At 36.3% G+C, this 19,504-nt stretch overlaps 1 protein-coding gene across 4 annotated transcripts in view; it reads left to right on the top strand.

The window, feature by feature from the left end:
• Positions 1-19,504, top strand: part of MYBPC1 (myosin binding protein C1) — an 81,312-nt gene that overhangs the window by 23,867 nt on the left and 37,941 nt on the right. For 2 of the 4 annotated variants that reach the window (XM_068400365.1, XM_068400362.1), the window contains exons 4-11: positions 1,942-1,983; positions 8,381-8,416; positions 9,637-9,672; positions 12,279-12,383; positions 13,839-13,987; positions 14,347-14,464; positions 15,771-15,822; positions 17,416-17,472. In XM_068400365.1, coding sequence (XP_068256466.1) covers positions 1,942-1,983; positions 8,381-8,416; positions 9,637-9,672; positions 12,279-12,383; positions 13,839-13,987; positions 14,347-14,464; positions 15,771-15,822; positions 17,416-17,472 — 595 coding nt within the window. The remainder of the gene's footprint in view (positions 1-1,941; positions 1,984-8,380; positions 8,417-9,636; positions 9,673-12,278; positions 12,384-13,838; positions 13,988-14,346; positions 14,465-15,770; positions 15,823-17,415; positions 17,473-19,504) is intronic. The other 2 variants (XM_068400363.1, XM_068400364.1) reach the window with 2 other exon arrangements.

The raw sequence follows: 19,504 nt of genomic DNA, 5'->3' as shown, positions 1-19,504 counted from the left end.
TGTAAGGAAATCTAATTGTTATTTCATTCATGATGGTTGTATTTTACTCTACTGTAAAATCTGCACAGTTGATATTAAAGTAATTAATTTTAAAATATTCACACTGAGATTCTTACCTGATATACTTTGTACTTGAACTCATTTTCTTCAGCGGTCTTAACTTTTAAGTAGAACTGAAATGAGAAACTGCTTTTTATAGAGAGAAAGGAATAACATCTTTGAAGCATTATATTAAAAACATCTATTAACATTTTCAAATAAATAACTTCATCTTTGTTTCTAAATAACACCTTCTTTGTTTCTATTTAAATGCACAGGATTAAACACAAAATCACTCCTATAACCCCCTTCCTTTTACCCCTACCTGTACTACTTCTGTAAAACAAGCAGGGTGTCTGTAGGCCTTCATGGTTAGGCACATACCAAACTGGGATATTTCTAAGTTGGAAGTGCCAGTCATTCTTCCTAGCTTCCTTCTGCCTGACTTAAGATGCTGTCATCTTGGATTACCAAGTGCTATCACACAAAGAGGGAAGTTAGTTGTTCAAGAATCCAAATGCTGTAACATATAAATAGTTTATTGGACATAATCAGCATCTTGAACTACACCAGGAATTTTTTGGGAAGCCATTGTAAGAGCTCCTTCTAGATCTCATTGTCAAGCCATCAGGTTTGTATACTTAGGAAACCCTGATGAGGTTTTCAAGTGGGATTTAGACCTGCCAAGAACAGTGAATTCTCCTAATCCCAGTTCCTAGGAGGAAACAAAAGTGTTACTGTAGCAAAATTCCCATTAAAAAGGAACAGGTTTGACCATCTGGCCAAGATGGACTACCTGACAACTGGAGCTTGGAAATTTAAAGAATCCAGACAGAAGCATCTGGGAGTCTGTCATACTTCCAGAATATGGACTTGTCTTCCAAATGTCAAGTTTTATTTTCATAGTTACCATGGCTATGCACACATGAACAAGAAATCAGGATAACCATAATATCAACTGGCTTTTGCAGATATTTCCTCAATGGCACAAAAGTTATCTTAGCTCCATCTTGACAATGTTAGTCCATTGACCTTCATCCAAACCTATGTTCTATCGGGCAGCTGACAGGTATGTTTGCCACAGAAAGTCATTGTTCTCAGGCAATAGAATATTGGCTGTTTACACCTTGAAGACAGCACAATTCGTATGATTTGACAAGTCTCTAAATGGCCTTGTATGCAAATTGAATGAGATGGGAAACAAAGCAAATAGGAATCCTATCAAATCCTGAAATAGAGAAAGCATAGAAATTGTTATTTTGTTGAAAATACAGTCCAAGTTTTCTCACATATATGAGGTCAAAGATAATTCACATTCACCTGCTTGGAGCAGAGGAAAAGCTGGCAACTCTTCTTATCAAGAAAACTAAAACCAAATATCCTAGGAAAGATTATGATGATAATGATGATGATGATGATTATAAAGAATTAAGAAGACTCTCAATACACTCTCTCTGTGGTGTACTTTGTCTTAAGGATAAACCCATAAGGGTGATGGAGCTCTTGATATCATTAGTATTTGGTAGTATTTCATGTCTGATCCAATTCCATTCAAATTAATAACGATACGTAACTCATTTCAAAGCTTTTTGTAATAAGTCCAAGAACAAGAGACTAACAATTTCTACTTCTAAAAAACCCAGTATTTTCTTCCACTGAGTAAAGGAACACCAATCTTATATGACTCAGTCAAAACATAGAAAATGTACAGATATGCACAGAGTTATAAAATGCTTTATGTGAATACAACTGCATATTACATATATGTGTATATCAATAATTCTTTAATTTTGTTTTTTTGATACTAGCAGAACCTAGAATATTGCTGTATTTTTAATGCTGTGTAAGTTTTTGTTTTTACTTTAAGATCCTCTCAAAAATATACTTGTACTTCCTACACAGAACTAAAAATAACGCAGGAGGGTGGAACTGAAAAGGGTAAAGGTGAGTCTGAAATCATATTTTAAAAATGAGTGGTAAAGAGAACATTCCTAAACACTGTTCTGATGCTGGATTGCTTGAGGTTTAATTCAGAATTTTGGTGCCAAATTTCATAAGTGTGATGTGAAGTTTCTTGGATCCTTTTTCTGCATGACTTATCCAGCACAAGGAAATTATGATGCTTATGAGTATCTTCAAAAATTCTGCAAACAAGACTAACACTTTAGCAATAGTATTTATACAGACTGTTTAATTAATAGATCAAATTTCAAGTGATTTGCATGAGCAGAAAATCATGTTTAAGTGCACCTGGGTGTTGACGCTGACTCAGATACTATGCACATTGGTAGCTTTTAAATAAAGCAGACAATCTCCTACTGTCATTCTAAGATGTTTCTATTCTACCACAGAAACTTGACATTGCATGTTTTACCTTGCAGCAAAGTCCAATAGATTTTTTCATTTGAAAAAAGAAATCATGCATTCGTCTTTCTGTCCTCATTGGGAGCCCAGCAGTTGAGCTCATTACAAGTTCTGAAAAATGTCTTTGAGGACTGTCTGCTGTGAACAAACACATAACTGTTCCACTAGCAATGCATGTAAAAATCAGCTCCATTTTTAATATATATTTTTGTGCCGCTGAGATTAGACTCCAGCTCTGTTGGCAATTCTTCTGGTTATGAAGATACACTTTGAGAAAACTGGGCCAAATTCTGCTCCTTTTTGTACTCCCTGCCAAAGTAGAATTCAAACAGCTGATCAGCTTATTTTGAAATGAATAATCTTTTTTTTTCTTCATTCTGATAAAAGGCTAAACCAGACCAAAATATACTTACAACTGATGCAATGCTTGCTTTTCATTTGGCACAGTTATGCTTTTTCATGGCAAATCAAGAGATGGCTTGCTTGAAAATGTATTCTGGCTTTTGGTCTCTTCCAGACAAAATCTTAGCTTTTACACAGACTGGATGCATACCTGATACTTGCAGATTTATTTGGCAAAGGCGTGCATGGCTATTTTTCTCAGCAAAATCAAAATATAAACACTGAGAGTGTGTGATTCAAGTACCCTTTTGAAAATAAAAATGCTGAACCAGGATTCAGTGCATGTTATATTTTGGCAGCTATCTTTGCATCGAGCAATTATTTTGACACACAAAATTTCATGTGAGTAATCAAATCTGTCATCTTGGTAATGGAAACACAATTCAGGAATAATTTGCATGCCTAATGATAGGAAAAAAGATTAAGGTCTTGCTTCTAGCTATTCCAGCAGTTAGTTCTGCTTGCTTTAATTTTGATATGAGAGAAATGCTTGTTCCCCAAACTGAACATGTATGGTGTTTTCCCCACTGCTTACAAGTCTACATTTTACTGAATAAAAAAAAACATGGTAGGTATCTCATGAAATACTTCTTCTATCTTTTTGTACATTATTATGTTTCTGTTTTGAATTTAGTGAAGAACATAGGTGTTTCCGAAGGGGAAAAATGCTTTCTTGGTGCTTACCCTGTCTAGGAGGATTTTCCTACCAAAAAAATTGTTTCAGATCCTAGTATGGGAAGTGTTTCCAGTTTCAGTCCATGGTGGCAGCAGCCTCAGTAAGAATTCCAGTGAAAGTCTGATTATGTAGAAAGTGACCTTCTGCCATGCTCCAGGAAACTGTCACCTCTGCAAAGCGATGTAGATGTCATTGCCAGACACTTGGTAGTATTTTTTTTTTAATTAGATATAGTGCAATTGTTCCTATCTGCTCCTGTTTTGTTGCAGAGTATCACCAAGTAAGGGAAGGTATATTTTCTTAGAGTGTTTCCTTCATGTTTATCTGCCAGAAGAAAATTTTTGTAATGGTGAGCATAATTCACAAAATGGGAAATGGTTCCATTTTTCCAATCTGTCCAAAATCATTTACACTAGAAAATGAGAGGTTCAACAAGGAAATGAGGACAGAACCAGCTAGAGGTTAGCTTTTGTATAAGCTATTTATAAAACTGTTTCTCTAGCTTCAGAAGTAACAGATTTGGGTACTTCCCTGAATGGGAATGAGATGGGAAAGATTTCGTATCTGAATTCCACTGTGATTCTACAATAGCCGTGTGTTAGCAGTTGTGACCTCTTTGCTGATAATTTATAAGAAACAGCACACAATAGGAACCTGGGGCATCCACTCTGCAGCACAGTCAGGCTGTGCTGGAACCTTCCATCTAGGGAAGAAAGCTTGGTCCATAATTATGGCCAGGTGGTCCATAATGTTCACCTCATTGCTAAGATAAAGTTAACAGCAGAAGTTAGGAAGATAAAGTATACCTATCTGTGTGTCTGTTTTACTGTTATATTTCTTTTTAGTAGTTATTGTCTGTGTGAAATTACATATTTATCTTCCTTTATGTTCACTGTAAAGTTAAGAAATGGAGGGCAGTGTGATAAAATCTATGTTATCTTGCAGTTTTTTCACTGTAAATTGGTAGCTCAGAGCAGTAAAAATAAAATTTTCTTGCATGGAATAATCTTTTATAGCATTTCTAGTTTCAAAAGTGTCTGAAATAATGTTGTAAAAAATTCAGGGTATATATGATCATCCATTTTATTTTCAGAGAAAAAGTGACTCGGCAGAAATCTTACCCAATTCACTATGTTATCCCATACTCATTCAGTTTAAATTCTTCTGCCTTTGTTTTGAATTTTAGCATTATCTTACAGATTGAATATTGTTATAATTGTGTTTCCACCTGCTGGAATAATAATTGAATTTTAATATAAATTTGCTCGTTCCTTTTTAGGTCCCTTCCAGTCATTCAGAGAACTACTAAAATTTCTGCATGCTTTACTGATATATTTTTCTCTAGGTTCCATCCAACCATCTACTAATATGTTTGCATGTTTCATTCTTGCATTTCTCCAGGTTTCACTTATCCATTCATCTCTCTACTAAAACTTACATTGTTGTATGTATGATGTACTTCATTTACCATTTCCAAAGTGCCAAGTCCCCTTGATGGGACTGCTGAATACTCTTTGAAAATCAGATGGGTAACTGAAGGCAACTGAGTTGTAAACTCTTAGTCTCAGAAGGGTTAAACTGGGCTCAGTAATCTCAGCATAAACTACAACGATTCAGCAGGTTGGTTGAGTTTCTCTGTATTAATGCACAACAAAGACAAAGGTCCACTCTTTGTGGTGTTTATCTACCTCCTGCCTTAGCCCTGAACACTCGCTCCAGTGTCCAGTAGCACAGATAAATGTTAAGGCACTTGAAGTCACCGACAGCTGCAAATAGCATCTCTGCCCTGTTCACCACCCTACCTATACACGCCTGCCATATCTCTCATCCCATCATCATCAGTGAGTGAGAGCAGGGAACAACAACAAAGAAAGATTAATTAGTTTAATGGCTCTGTTAGCTGATTAAATCAAGTTTGAGAGGCTGCTCCAGTGGAGTAAATTCCAAAATTCCCCTATTCAGTTTTGTAGCACCAGGCTTTTGACATTGACACATGACTTTCAAGTCTTCTCTTAAACAGGTAAAAAAGGCAGAAGTAAAATAATAGATTAATATGATTTTGCCACTCCTGCAAAACATTAAATTTAGCAACAACGTGACTGATGGCAGAATAGCAGCTTCCATTTTTGTGTGGTAGATTTCAAATCAAGGGAAAGCAGAAGGTCTAAAATTCTTGATATCAGCAGTTCTTTTATAAATCCATAGTTATTACTTATATTTTGACAGATTTTTCTACACTCCTGCTGCGTCAGCAGTCAGAAATTTTAATATTGAGGTTATACTGATTGTGAGTATAAAAAAGTTTTACATCAGCTACTTCCGAGATATGGAGTCTTCTTTCCTCCTACAAGAAGACTCTACTCCTGATGGAACTTCTAATGTAATCGTTTAGATACAAGGGAATAAACATAAATATTGTAGTTGTTAATGAAAATGTGCCATAGATGAATAGAAGACAAAGAACAAAAATCTCTATAGAGTAATACATCCTATCGACCTACTGTCAAATGAATGAAGTGACTTAGCTCTTGTCATACAACAGATTGCTAAATATATTCTGCTAAAAGTTTACTCATAGAAGACAAGGACAGTGAAATAATGATCATAATTTTATCACCAGGTGTGGTATTTTGGGAATTTCTGTTATCTTTAAATAGAATTTATTGCTAACATAAAAAATTGTTTATCACAGAAAGCAAAACGGTTATAGCTGTTGAGCCATTTTTCACTTTTATTCAATAGCAGGTTCATTTCATCCTAGAAGCCTGAGATATATGTGATGGATTGATAATTATCCATTTGTCAAAAGAATCCTACTAGCATGTATTCTTTTCATGCTCTTTCCATTTACAGCACATTTAATTGTGCTTTCATTTTGATACTTCTGAAATGGGTTTTTTGATTTGTTTGTGTTTGATGTTAACATTTTGTTTGAAAAATGATAGATTACACTAGAGAAAATTCAGCAATCCTTCTGCCAAACTAGATACACCTTTTTGTTGTTTTAGTTTTTCAAATGTTTAAAGAAAATAGAGGTCAAATAGAGTAGTGTTTTAACAATGTGATTATCTACATCATCATGTAGGTGCATCACATCAAATGTTTTATGCTGATTGATCTTAACTATTTTTTTTCTGGCCAGAGAGAATATTCTGTACCTCTTCAAGCCATCACCAACCACAACAGTGACATTATTGACAAAAAGAGCTGAACGAACACTTTATACTTTCATGAAATAGGGAGAAAGATTTGCAGTGGATTTACTTAGCCGTATATTCATTTAGTTGCTAGCCCAATATGTTAAAACACCTGACATGACTTTATCTACTGTGCTTTCAGTGAAAATTAACACCTTCAACACCTGCTTATGCCATTGGACGATGCAGGTGGTGAGAACTCTTCCAATAAACAAATTCTTTTTTTTTGTTTTGCTATGAATAAGAAATCATTTTGTAAGATAACACACTAATCCTTCATGTTTAGGCCTACCTTTTACAACTGACATCCTCCACCCAAGGGATTTTTTAAAATGCAGTTTGATGAATCATTAAAAAGGAATGAGTAAAATGTTATGGCTAAGTAGTTAAGTTCTATTAACAGACTTTCAATTAGCCTTCAGTGGTTAAGCAAGCATAAAAAATTAATATGACCAATATTTACAAAAATGCAACTATATTTTATATGTGGTTTTGTCACAGTTATTACATTTGTCCTTGAGAAAATATAGACAAATTATAACTTTAAGGTCAAAATCAAGGGATAAACTCAGAGTTAAAATTTGATTCTGGAAAACCAAATCTAAAATTAAAAAAAAAACAAAAACTCTTTAAAAATGTGGGCTAATATTTTTCTGAAGTTGTTCTTCTTCAACTGTCTTTTCCTCCACTTTGAAATGTTCTCATTACATATATATTAAATCCTAAATGTATCATCTAGTTTATTCTAGCCTTTCAAATGCTACACTGGTAGTTTTAATTTTTTTTTTACCATTAGGCTTTTAAGACACTAAAACTTCTTGCATATTTTTATCAGAGACTGATTTCTCTGAGGTTTCTAGTCAACATCTAAAATTCAGAGAGGTGTAGGAGACTTTTGTAAGGATAGTCTTTAAATTATTCTGGTCTTCTAACAATTATGATTACAGTATTTCAGGTTTAATGCCAGTTTCATATTTTTTCATGATCTTGATTTATATAAATATATACTCTATGAGATTAAACATTTTAAAATACCTGGATAACAATTGCTTGTACCAATTTAATACCTGATGACGGTCAACTTTTAGTGTGAATAAAAGGAAAATCCAGTGTGATAATATTAGCTGTGTCCTTTTTTTAAATTATTCTCCTATAATATGGGAAAAAATGAGTTGTTTATTCCTTGCATTTTAAATTAATATTCTAATACAGAAACTACCAAGTATAAATACAGGAGACTACTTTTAACTGTTGTATATCTTGATTTAATGATGCTGAATGCATATATGGTGCACATTTTAATTGCAGACATGGACATCAGAGAAATGGCATCTTCCTCAGGTTAGATATATGATTGACCTTGACTTCATTGTGGCTTTTTTGTATTTACTGTGGATTACATCTCTAACAAACAGAACCACTCAGCAGCTTTCATATAAACTCATGATTTAATAATAGATCACAGTCCACATCTCATTTTTATTTTACTTGCTTGAAACATTAAGGTTTACCATTTCAGCTACTGAGTTATGCAAAGCTTTCTTCATCAGTTTGAAGCTTCCATTGTGAATGCTCCTGACTATTATGATTTCTTTCCCTTTCTTTTGCAGGTTTTACATTTTCATATATTAGTATTAAAGCAGATGATCGTCTGTGATTTCAGTTTCTTTATGTACTTTTTTATTTGTATTTCTTTTCACAGATGAAGATGACACTTCAGTTAGTACTCCACCAGCAGGTTAGGACTGTGATAATGCTTTGTGTGTGTATGTATGTATGTATTTTTCTCTTGACTATTATTGAAGAAAGAGTCCAAACCATTAGACTAATTAGAGAAAAGGTGTTTGAAGTGCCCTACATTAAATTAATCTCTGTTCAGAAGTACAAGACTTTCATACCAGATAAGTTTCTTTCCAGTCCTGTCTTGAGGTCTTTGGTAGAATTTCTGCCATTGGAAGGTAAAATATCAGTTAGCAGCTCTGAAAGCAAGGCCCCTTATCTTTTCCTATCAACAAACATGGAGTACATTTTTAAGGTTAGTCCTGAGAGCAAATTCCAGAAGTACAAATAAAACAGATGCCTTATGACTTCAGAACAAGTTTATCCACATAATTGTCTATCATCACCTCACCTTAGGCCATATGACCTACAAGATAATTTGGATGTACTGCTCCAAGCTATTGCTGACAAGCTGGCAGATAAAATGCCTTTAGTTGTCAGCAGTAAAAGAAAAGCAACAGCACAGAGGTCCATCATGATAGATGTGACATGGGCAAAATTTCTCCATTGCTTGCTTAATATGTTTATTAAAAATAAACTGTGAACAAAACAGAGATTTTTAACACTAGGAAATGCTTTGCAGTGTGTCAAATGAAAAACACGCTCTTAATTATCTTCACTGCCCTAAATGATCACATTTTCTTGATTTCTCCCAAAAGAATTTGCATTATTAACTTTGGGCTGAATGCTATCTGTAAAAGCTAAATATATAAATAACATTGTAAATCACAAAACCCTGAAATTTAATTTTAACTATTTATTGTTATTTTGCTCAACCTAGATAAACAAATAGACTTCTTAAATAATTCAAAGTACTGTCCCCTCATATAAATACTGACCAACATAAATTCATCTGTTATCTGGAACTACGAATCACAAAGAAAACATTAGCTTCATGGAACCCTTCTAAATATGAACTACTAAAAGGGAAATCTTGAATGGGAATTAAACTAAACTAATTTAGATTTTCTAGAGAAAAGGGGGAAACATTTCTGATTTTTTTTCTCAGCTGTTCACTTCCTTTTTCGGGTATTCAAGTAGTTCCTCATTGGTATGGTCCTAAATATCTAGTCTAATCTTCTTGCATGAAGAATCAATGTTCTTAAAATCCCAATGACCTGAGGTCGGTTAAGCTGTGATCTCTGAGCTGGTGTCATCTAAATTGCTCTTCCCTTTCAGATGGGTTGTCTAAGCCAGCGGAAAGAAAAGATTCAGGTGAGACTTCCTGAAAAACATGATGAAACACTCCAAAATTTACATAATACAATCATTATTAATACTTCATTTCTTAAACATAATATTTAATTTTATTTTCATTGTTTATACAGTATCAAACTGTAACTGTTGCAATGCTTTAAAGTATCAGAGCAAATAGGTTTCTAATAGCTAAACCAGGAGTGAGAGAAGACTCTGCTGCACAAGACAGGACGTGTATCAGTATTTTACACATACATACATACCTATCTATCTATATTTAGTTCTATATAGATAGATACGGAGCTATTCCCTTCCTCCTCAGCCTACAGGGTAACAGTGGCTTACCTGAGTCCCATATACAGGCCCCAGGAGACTGTAGGAGAATGGCTTCTTCTCACAGCTCAAAGGACGGTGGGGAAAACTTAACAAAGTCATAACCTCTTTCTTCCTACCCTGGCAGGTAACTCATACTACACCCACTCTTGTGGTTTCAGGATTTGCAGCCTCTGGAATAAAATGAGCAGCAGCTACTTCAACCATGGTTATTGACCTGGCATAGCCGGCTATGCCAGCCCCCTGAGCCAACGTCAAACCCATGTTTTGTTCTGTTTGTTTAATAAATAGGAAAATGTTAATATCTAAAGGTGATGATAATGTTTAGGTGTTATTTATGTGGTACCAAATTAATGACTCTATGTAAGCTTCTTCCATTTATTAATATCCTTTTTCCATTTCACCCTGTGGCGTGTTAGGTTTGTTATTGCACGTGACCAGGTCCTGTACCGATCATTGTCACATCATTCTGTTCACTCGAGTAACTATCACTTGATCTTATGATGTTTCCATATACTAGCATGTTATACTGGCATAATCTAAACGTCTAGATTATAAAGAGACTATATATAGATGTGTATCTATATATATTTGTGTTCATGTGTGTCTGTGTATATGTTTTCATATATGTGTATATACATGTGTGTATATACATGAATATCTTTACCTGTAAGAAATATTGTACAAGCAGAAATATACAGAGGTGTTACGCACACCACCCACAATTCACTGAAAGACTGAAAGGCAAAGCTTTTATAGCAAAGCTATCTAGCATTTCTATACCTTTTTAAAATTCCTAATAGACTTTAGGATAACAAAAAGATTTTGGTTACATTTTCCAATGGTTGTCATGAGTTGTGTTGCATTTGTGAGCGATAGAAATTTTCATGAGTTAAAAAGGTTCCTGTAGCTGTAATCTCTACATAGCAGAAAGACAATTCTGACTTCTGGCAAATGAGTTTCTACAGAAAATACTGAGCAGGGAAAGGAACTTTTAATTTCAAAACCAGGGTTTGACTAAGTGAGAAGTGTTGTTTGGCTGGTTCCTCATTTATGCTATTTATGAAACCAAAGCCAAAAGAGCATTGGATAAACTACAAAAAGCTACGTTCGCTTCTGAAACAACTAGAAGTTCAAGGGGAACAAGGGAGATGCAGCTCTGATTTGAAAGACACAGATGGCTTTGTTAGTTATAGCATAAATATATGCACTTTTCCACATTTGGTCTGCTTTTCAGTACTACCATGGCAGCACTGGCTTTACTCAGTTTCCCCTATGCACTGGTGATAACTCCTCAAGAAAAGGAAATGTGGTATTTGGACTCTGCAAGTTCTCACTTGGAATATGAGACACACGCTTTGCCTCTCTGCAGAAAGGGAGCGGGTAATGGACAGAGGTTCACTGCCTTGCTCTCCCTGAGTTTTCTGTTAGGAATCAGCTTTGACCATGGTTGTGCATGTATTTACCTGAGATGTAACTGCATAGCACAAAGCCAGGGCTCTTCAGATGAGCAGAAAGACCAAAAATGCTCAGCTGTGCTGGTACAGTTCTCTGCCCTGGGGAGACTGATCACTTGCTGCTTCTCTCAGTACCATTGTTCATTTTCAGTTTCAAAATCCCAGTTTCCAGAAGAGAAGGTGCTGTGTCTGAACATATGACACAATCATTTCCATCTGACAAGCTATTTTTCTGAAAAATATCAGCCAATGCGTATGGCAGGACATGGTATTGACTGATCCCCAAACTCTCTGCTTCTATCATGGTAGAAGAGAACAAAGTTCAAAAGTAAGCTTCATCCCTGCCCTATTTTGTAGACAAAGAGGAAAATGTAGGTTGTACATTTGACTGAGTTTGGGCTTGAGAGAGACCCACCAAAACTACACATCATATGTGTTTTGTTTGTGCTTATAGCTGTTTGTGTTTTCAGAACCTCCATCTCTTCTGAAAAACAAAGAGCTGACCTTTGTGCATTGCCTCTGTAAAGCACTCATGGTTGAATGCTGGTGCCATTCGAGTTGCTCAGGACCCGTCTTGGCTGATCAGGTTCCCCTCTCTTCCTCCCTGATAGCGTAATTTTCTAATGTCACCACAGAGGTAGCGTTCTTGCAGGAACTATACACAATGTGACAGCCAAGCAATGGATGTCAGTGTGAACAAAAACTTACATATCTTTCAGGACATCTGAAGAGAGAGGTAATAGGGTTAGAGAGTTTAGTAAATTCAGGTAAGTGTGTTTTCGAGGGAGTAAAACATACTGAGATGATCGACATTTCCCTCTCTCTGCATCTCAGTATGGTCTGTTGGAGAAGGAGCTCCAGAAGAGACAGAAAAACGCGATGACTCCCAAAGATCCACTTTATTCGTCGAAAAACCTCAGAGCGGTTCGGTGAGCGTTGGTAAGTGCTTAGAAACAAAATCAAACGTCACTCCCAGAGAGACAGAAACAGAGGCAGAGCCAGGAAAGGTGTGCGCAGTTCCTGTGACACTCAGCTTCTGCCCCCAGCTGCAAGTACTGCCACTGATTTTAGTTGGATGTGAACTCCACTCTTTGAAGGTAAAAAGGACTGTACAAAGAGAAGAAAAAAACAGTTGTTTAATTCAAGACAAACTCAAAATCTAATAATTTACTGAGCACTATGGGTAAGAGGTATAGTTTCTGGAGAAGAGAGCTGGTTTCTGTGATGCTGTTGGCTGTACCGTTATTGGTATGTCAGGAAGATGTATCCAAAGGCCTGCAGCGTAGCTTAGAGATTGTCAGGTCAACTTCTGTACCCTACAGCTGTGTGTAAATTACCAAGTAGACTAATAGAAGCAACTCTGTAGAGAAGCTGCTAGGGTCACCCACACTGTAACTATTCTGGGGGATTTGCTCTGGACTAGCTATGGTTTAGTCCAGTGGTCTGTATACCTGTTAGCAGTTGGAGCACAGGTGGTAAACTCTCAGAGCACATCTTTGGTTTTAATTTCACCCCAGAGGAATCCAGTTCAAGCACCGTGAGGAATTTCTGTGTTGTGAACCAGAGCACAGTAAATGGGAATGGTTAGGAGGTTCACTTCTAAATTGCACTCCTGAGCCATACTATCATGGTAAGGTAGCTGCACCCTAATCAAGGTAGCAGCAATGGTGAGAAGTTCTGTACAGGCTACTTACTATGTCTGTTGTGTACTTGGATACACTAAGACGTGGACAGATGGGGTTTTTTTTAATGCATGTCTATTACTTTTCTCAGTCTCTGAGTAGAAAAAGAGCATTTGGGGAGGATTTATTTGGAAAATAAATATAAGGTGTTAGCTGTATTCTCCTCTGGACCCCATGAATGTTAGGATGGAAACTCAGCAGGGGCTGGGCAGTAGTGTTCTGAAAATTGAGCTAACTTTTACTATTCCCAAATTATTGTTTAGAGAACATTCTTTCCCCTAGCTTCTCAGCTTAAAGAATTAATGATAGAAATGCATGAAGGGCTCCAGGCTTTTTTTCCCAGACTGGAGTTTATTCATGTCACAACTGCATGGTAGCCTAGGAACACCTGTGCTTGTTTTAAGCAAGGAAATTCAAATATGGGGAACAATTTTCCCATGACAACATGGAATTTTGCCTCAGCTAATTCATCCTGCTTCTCAGTGTCTCACGCTCCACATTGACATGGGCAGAAGGCTTCCAGACCCAAAACCATTAATCTCTATAACACTGCAGTACTTTCATAGCCTGTGTGACCCATCTAATTCTTACTGTCATGGTAGAGCTAGCACATGGAGACTGGAAGGAGCAGTAGTAAAAGAAACTTGTACAGACATGACTGACCAACCACATGTTCCTCAATGACTGCATTATTCTTTTCTCTTTTTAAAAGGTGGGAATATTACATTTATAGCCAAAGTAGAAGCCAAAGATCTTCTCCGAAAGCCAAATGTCAAGTGGTTTAAAGGAAAATGGATGGACCTGGCCAGTAAAGCAGGGAAGCACCTGCAGCTGAAAGAGTCCTTTGAGCGTCACACTAAGGTGTGTCTTTGCTTTTCCTTCTTATGGGGGCAAAGCTCCAAAGGGAGCTTAAAGATCAGTTTAAGGCAACAGGTAGAAATTCAAGAGCAGTGGATTCTAACTGGGGCTTCCCCATGCAGATTTCAGTGATGATCTCTGACCCAGCGCAGAAGCAGACTTTTCTGCTCTCCCAGCACAGGAAAAGTAATGGTGGTGAAATCAAAGTTTTTCACTGCCATTTCTGAGTTTCAGTTTCTTTCCAGAGCCCTTTATTTGAGTTATTCCTTCCTCCTGGTTTAAGTCTGAAACACTAATCTTTTAAATTCTGCTTTCTGCATATGTATCCCCCGAATTAATGAACAATTATGTTTGATTTTTAGATACACACATTTGAGATGCATATCATTAAAGCTAAAGAAAACTACGCAGGGAACTATCGCTGTGAAGTCTCTTATAAGGACAAGTTTGATAGTTGCTCTTTTGACCTTGAAGTCACTGGTAAGATTCCACTTGTGCCTGTAAAGCTTTATAAAGATTTTTTTTTTAACCTGAAATGCCACCTAATTTTGTTCAGAATCTTTAAATGAAGCAATGTTTAAAGTGAACATTTTTAGCATAGAGCTCAGAGGATTTTTTTAAGTGTCTGTAATTTGTTTAAATGAACATTGGGATAGATAGCATGTGAGATATTTATGCAAAAATTAGAAAAGCTGGCAGATAAAACCAGTATTGAATTTAGATCAGGCTCTGTCACACAAGGTAGAGAGCTAGGCTAAGGGCTATTCAGAGGGCAAGGCTTCATCTGGCAGCATCTGAGCAGAGGCACATAGACGGTCATGGCTGGCCTGTGCTTTGCATCCTGATCAGTCATGGTATGATCATACTCCAGAAAGCTGTTTCTTCCACTCTTCATCAAAATAAAAAATAGCACAATGTGGAGAGCACTGGAGAGTCATGCCTTTGTTTAATTCTGCCTTATAAAAGGCCTTACTCTGGTAAACATTAACCCACAGCCTTATCTTTTCCTTTGAGAACAGTTCTGCCAGAACAACAGCACACACATACCTGCACCATCAGACTGAGAAAGACGGATGTCTTCTGAAATGCCAGGGCCAGCAGCCACTGGACAAAATAGTTGTTGACCCTCATAAAGCACGCCTACTGAATTACCTAGACCGGACGGTTTGTCCACCGGTCAGGGGAAGCCGGTCACAGTTAAGGGGATATTTGATGGCTGACTGACAGCTCGAGGGGCATAGGTAGCAGTGTGTAATCAGAGGTCAGCGAGGCAGGGGCCAGCCTGGCTGCATCCATTCACCGGCTGTGGATCAGAACCATTTAATCTGATTCAGGCTGGCACAAATGGGTAACTCACACAAGGGGAATTTGTCCTTGACCTGAGAATCAACATGAGTCTGTAGCTGTAGAGGACTGTTTCTTTCCTCTGATGCTGTGCGTACTGAGAAAGTGTAAGATGCAAGCAGGAGAGAAAGCACAGGGAATAGAAAGACAAAAAGGCCAGAGCCTGTGTATAGGCAGGAAGGTTATCGGAGAGAAACATCACAGAGACAGATCTCCTATGCAGAACTGCAGAAAGCAGTTTAGAGAATGCATTAATTAAACTTAACTTAGCACTGAGCAGCTTTGGATTTATCAGAACTTAATGCCACAGGAGCAGCACAAACTGTGGTCACTTAGCAGGAAACTGAACAAATTTCATAAGCCAAATTACACTGATAATATAAATTACATTACATTAATTTCAAATTATGTTTTTAATTCCTGTATTACTGTTATTTCATAGAATCTTCCCAAGCTGCTCCATCCATTGACATCAGATCTGCTTTCAAAAGAAGGTAACTTCAAACAGTGATCCTATGAAGCGCCTCAGTAATGGATACTGGTAGCATGCAGAGAACTTGCACCAGTCTTGGCAAACAATTGTATTAAATACTTTAAAAAATGTTTTTGTAAATAAAGATAAAAGAAGTGGGGTTTAGGGTAGTTGGTAGTGGGTAGAACGAAATAGTTACAACACATAGACAGTACATATGATATTAAATATTCTACTGTGAAATGACTGTATCCTTGCTTTAAGGGAAGATGGAATATTTAAGGCAATTAAATGTGTGTTTCTTTAGAGTTTTAAAATTGTATTTTCATTCACTAAAATATTCTACTGCATGTTTCCTGAAAGTTGTCATCAACAGTATGAAAGTTCCTGGTCCCAATTCTCTACTGATTAAAAGGAGAGAGAAATTCACACTGATTTCAAGCAGACAGGATCTGGCTTTATGTTATCTTACAGTAAAAAAGTTTGTCATAAGGCCATCATTACAGAAAAACAACAAATATTATATTACAGAAGATGTAAGATAAAGCATTGTGTCTTAAGTTTCATTACCTTTGTGATAAAATAGCAATTCAAACCAGTATAGTTGTCACCTTTATATTTTATGGAGAAAATTGTCTTACCAGGACAAATATTCAGAATGAAAATGTTCTACAAACAGAAAATGAATGCAGTTTGTTAATTTACGCATACAAGCAAAGCTGTGATTCAGAAGTAACTGCTTTTATTTAGAGGGATTTGATTTAAAGAGTAAATGCAAAAGATATTACATTAAAGGTGCACTTCTTGAGCACATTTTGAAAAAACTGCAACAGCTATTCTGCCCAAGCAGATGAGGATATCGGATATTGGACTATTTTCTGATTTTCTAAATAATATCTTGCACGCAAAATCTGGGATGAAATATTGGCATCATTTGACTTAACATTTGCAGGATTTTGCCCTTTTTACAAATATTAAGGGCATTTCTTTTGTCTATATGTGCTTTATAATAAGGTATTACTGCTTAAGGTCACATTATAGAAAGAAATGCACCTTCACAGGACTGCGATTCTATCTGTAAAAGCATACAATGTACTGTTCCTTCTTTTTTTAACTGATTTCTCCATTCATTTAGAGAAAGGTTAAATCTTAAGTGTAATGTTTTGCAATCAGTATTTGACACAGCTATGCATTGTTAAAAGCAACACCCAGCAATGCAAATCTTTGTTTTACATTCATAGCAAAAGATCAGCACGAGCCCTTTGTTTTTATACTTGTACAGTCTGGAAATGAAAAACAAAGCTCGTTGTGTTGACTAGCTCACATCTATTTGTGTTACCGAAATCTAACACAAATTTTGGCAAATTTATGTATGCGGTTACAAAAATTTGTCATCAAAGTATAATAACAAGCAATACAAACCGTTGTGTTATTTTTCACAAGTGCCTAAGGAAACATAATTTGTGTGAAAAAGAATACAAGTTTGTGTTGATTTTACACTATTATTTGTGTGTCTGGACAGTGTTGAGTATATGAGACGTAGAGCGTTTGCGATGTGTGTTGTCTAAGTCTTCCTGTATTAAACAAAGATTTGATCTTTTTCTATTAATAACAGCGGTGATGGACAAGACGATGCAGGAGAACTTGACTTTAGTGGTCTCCTGAAACGTAGGTGAGAACCAAGTGATGCAGTGAGCAGGTGTGGATTGCAAACCATTAGGTTCGCACACAGAAAGAGTCAGGTGTAGCATTAATAACTTAAGAATTTTCTGACTTTTCATTTTGTTCAATGTTTCTAACTATTATTCTCATAGTATAATATGCAAATGTTCAGTTAATTGTACCTTTAAGTGTGCAGAAAAGAAACCTCTCATTTGAGTGCACTGGGGAAAAAGTGAGCCACAACCTAAAGAAGCCAATAACATTTAGTTTAATTGCTATTTCTTTTGTGTTTGCATGGAGGGTAGAGGGGGACAGTTTCCTACACAGGGATGAGCAGTTTAGAAAATTGAGTCTGGTGGAAGAGTAAAAAACTGCAAGGGTTAAATTTACCTCTTTGGGTATATCTTAATTTGATTTTGTAAGCATCCTGATATGAAAAATCATATATCATGCTTTCAAATCATAGACATTGGTATTAATTCTTTGTAGCTTTCTGTTTCAATATGTGCACACAAATGTTCGATGGTGTTTTATTTAACTTAAATGCTGTGATGGAGAAAAACTCGGGCACGTGTTTCTCTGGTTTGCCTTGAAAATATGGTGTTATGACAGTTATGCCTCTAGCTATTTCAGGTCTTAAACCCAGTTTAGTCTTTTAACAGGTTAAGACAAGATAGTTAATTCATCATTTTTAAAAATTTATCACAGGAATCCTATATGTCATGGAAATCAATGGCAACTGACCACAGAGAATTGGAAAAGGAACTAGATCCTTTATCTCATCTACCACTTATTCTGAAAGAGGAAAACGCAATATGCAGTGTTAATTACATAAAAAATTCACGATGGGCTCATGGGCTACAATGGTGAGGATAGTATTTAAGCAACTAAAGCAAATAGGAAAAGCTGAAGGTAAAAGTAGGAAGTGAAAGGATTACCTGAATCAATTCAAATCCACCAGGTCTTTGGTTTTTGAATCTTCTCATCCCTAATTAGGATCTTCAGTTTGACTTTTTATCATACTAATACAACTTACCATGACAGTTCTCATGACTGCCTGTGGGGTGTTTTATTAGCAACATGAGAGTTGCACGTAAGAGGTCTTGGTGTTGTTGTGGAAAGACAAATGTGATTTAAGAGTCGTTATCACTTCACTAACAAGTAACTCATGTTTTGTAAGATAAATGCTGTATAGCCATATAAACATAGTATACCTATGGTGTGGTTAATGGGCAAAGCAAACTTTTAGTTTTTAAACACCATTATTTGATATTTGTCAAATCAGTTCATCACCTCCTTGCTTCCGGCACTGAAATGCAACCTCATACTTCTGAGCTTAATTGAAGAAGATTGCTAATTAAGCCCCAGTGTGGACATTAATATCCACTTTTATGAAGACAAATAGAGGTTTTCATTTCAATTTTTTCAAGAGGCAATGTTGCAAGTGCATTCCTTCTCTTTTGTATGGTTATATTACCAAGGAAAGAGCTAGAACTTTTCACCTGTGGTGCATAATACTTGAAACATGTTTTTTTAAAAAACCTAAATGCATAGAATCTATATACTGCCTATTTTCTAATTTCGTGCTGGTCTTGCAGGAAGACAAACCAGTTCGTATCTCAGTAAGCCACTCTGTGACTGGTTACGCTTCGTCAATGCAACGGATCAGTAACGGCATGAAATTCCAAAAGGCACAAGATTTCAAAAACACTCAAACATTTAGGTCTTTTTTTTAAAAAAAGTACATCTTTCAATGAAATGCACATTTTCAGGGAAAAGATCTGAAAGCGATTTTGTGGAGAGGCCAGTCTGCTTAGGAAATACCAAGCATTGTTTGCCCACTACCCACAGCAGAAACTATTGTGGTCTCAGAAGAAAGTTGGTTTGCTCTAAGTGTCAAAATTTTTTCTCCAGTTATGCAAGAGGAAAAAAAGAGTCTGGAATTAATTATTTCAAGCTGGTTGAAAATCAGGATACTGATCCTCATTCTCAACTACTGTCTGATTTAAAGGGGTATATTATCTCAATTCCCATGGAGTGTA

This window comes from Nyctibius grandis, chromosome 5 (assembly GCF_013368605.1).
Source record: "Nyctibius grandis isolate bNycGra1 chromosome 5, bNycGra1.pri, whole genome shotgun sequence".
NCBI classification, from domain to species: domain Eukaryota; kingdom Metazoa; phylum Chordata; class Aves; order Nyctibiiformes; family Nyctibiidae; genus Nyctibius; species Nyctibius grandis.
Note: the sequence above shows the minus strand (reverse complement) of the source record. Positions and strands in the feature narration are given on the sequence as shown.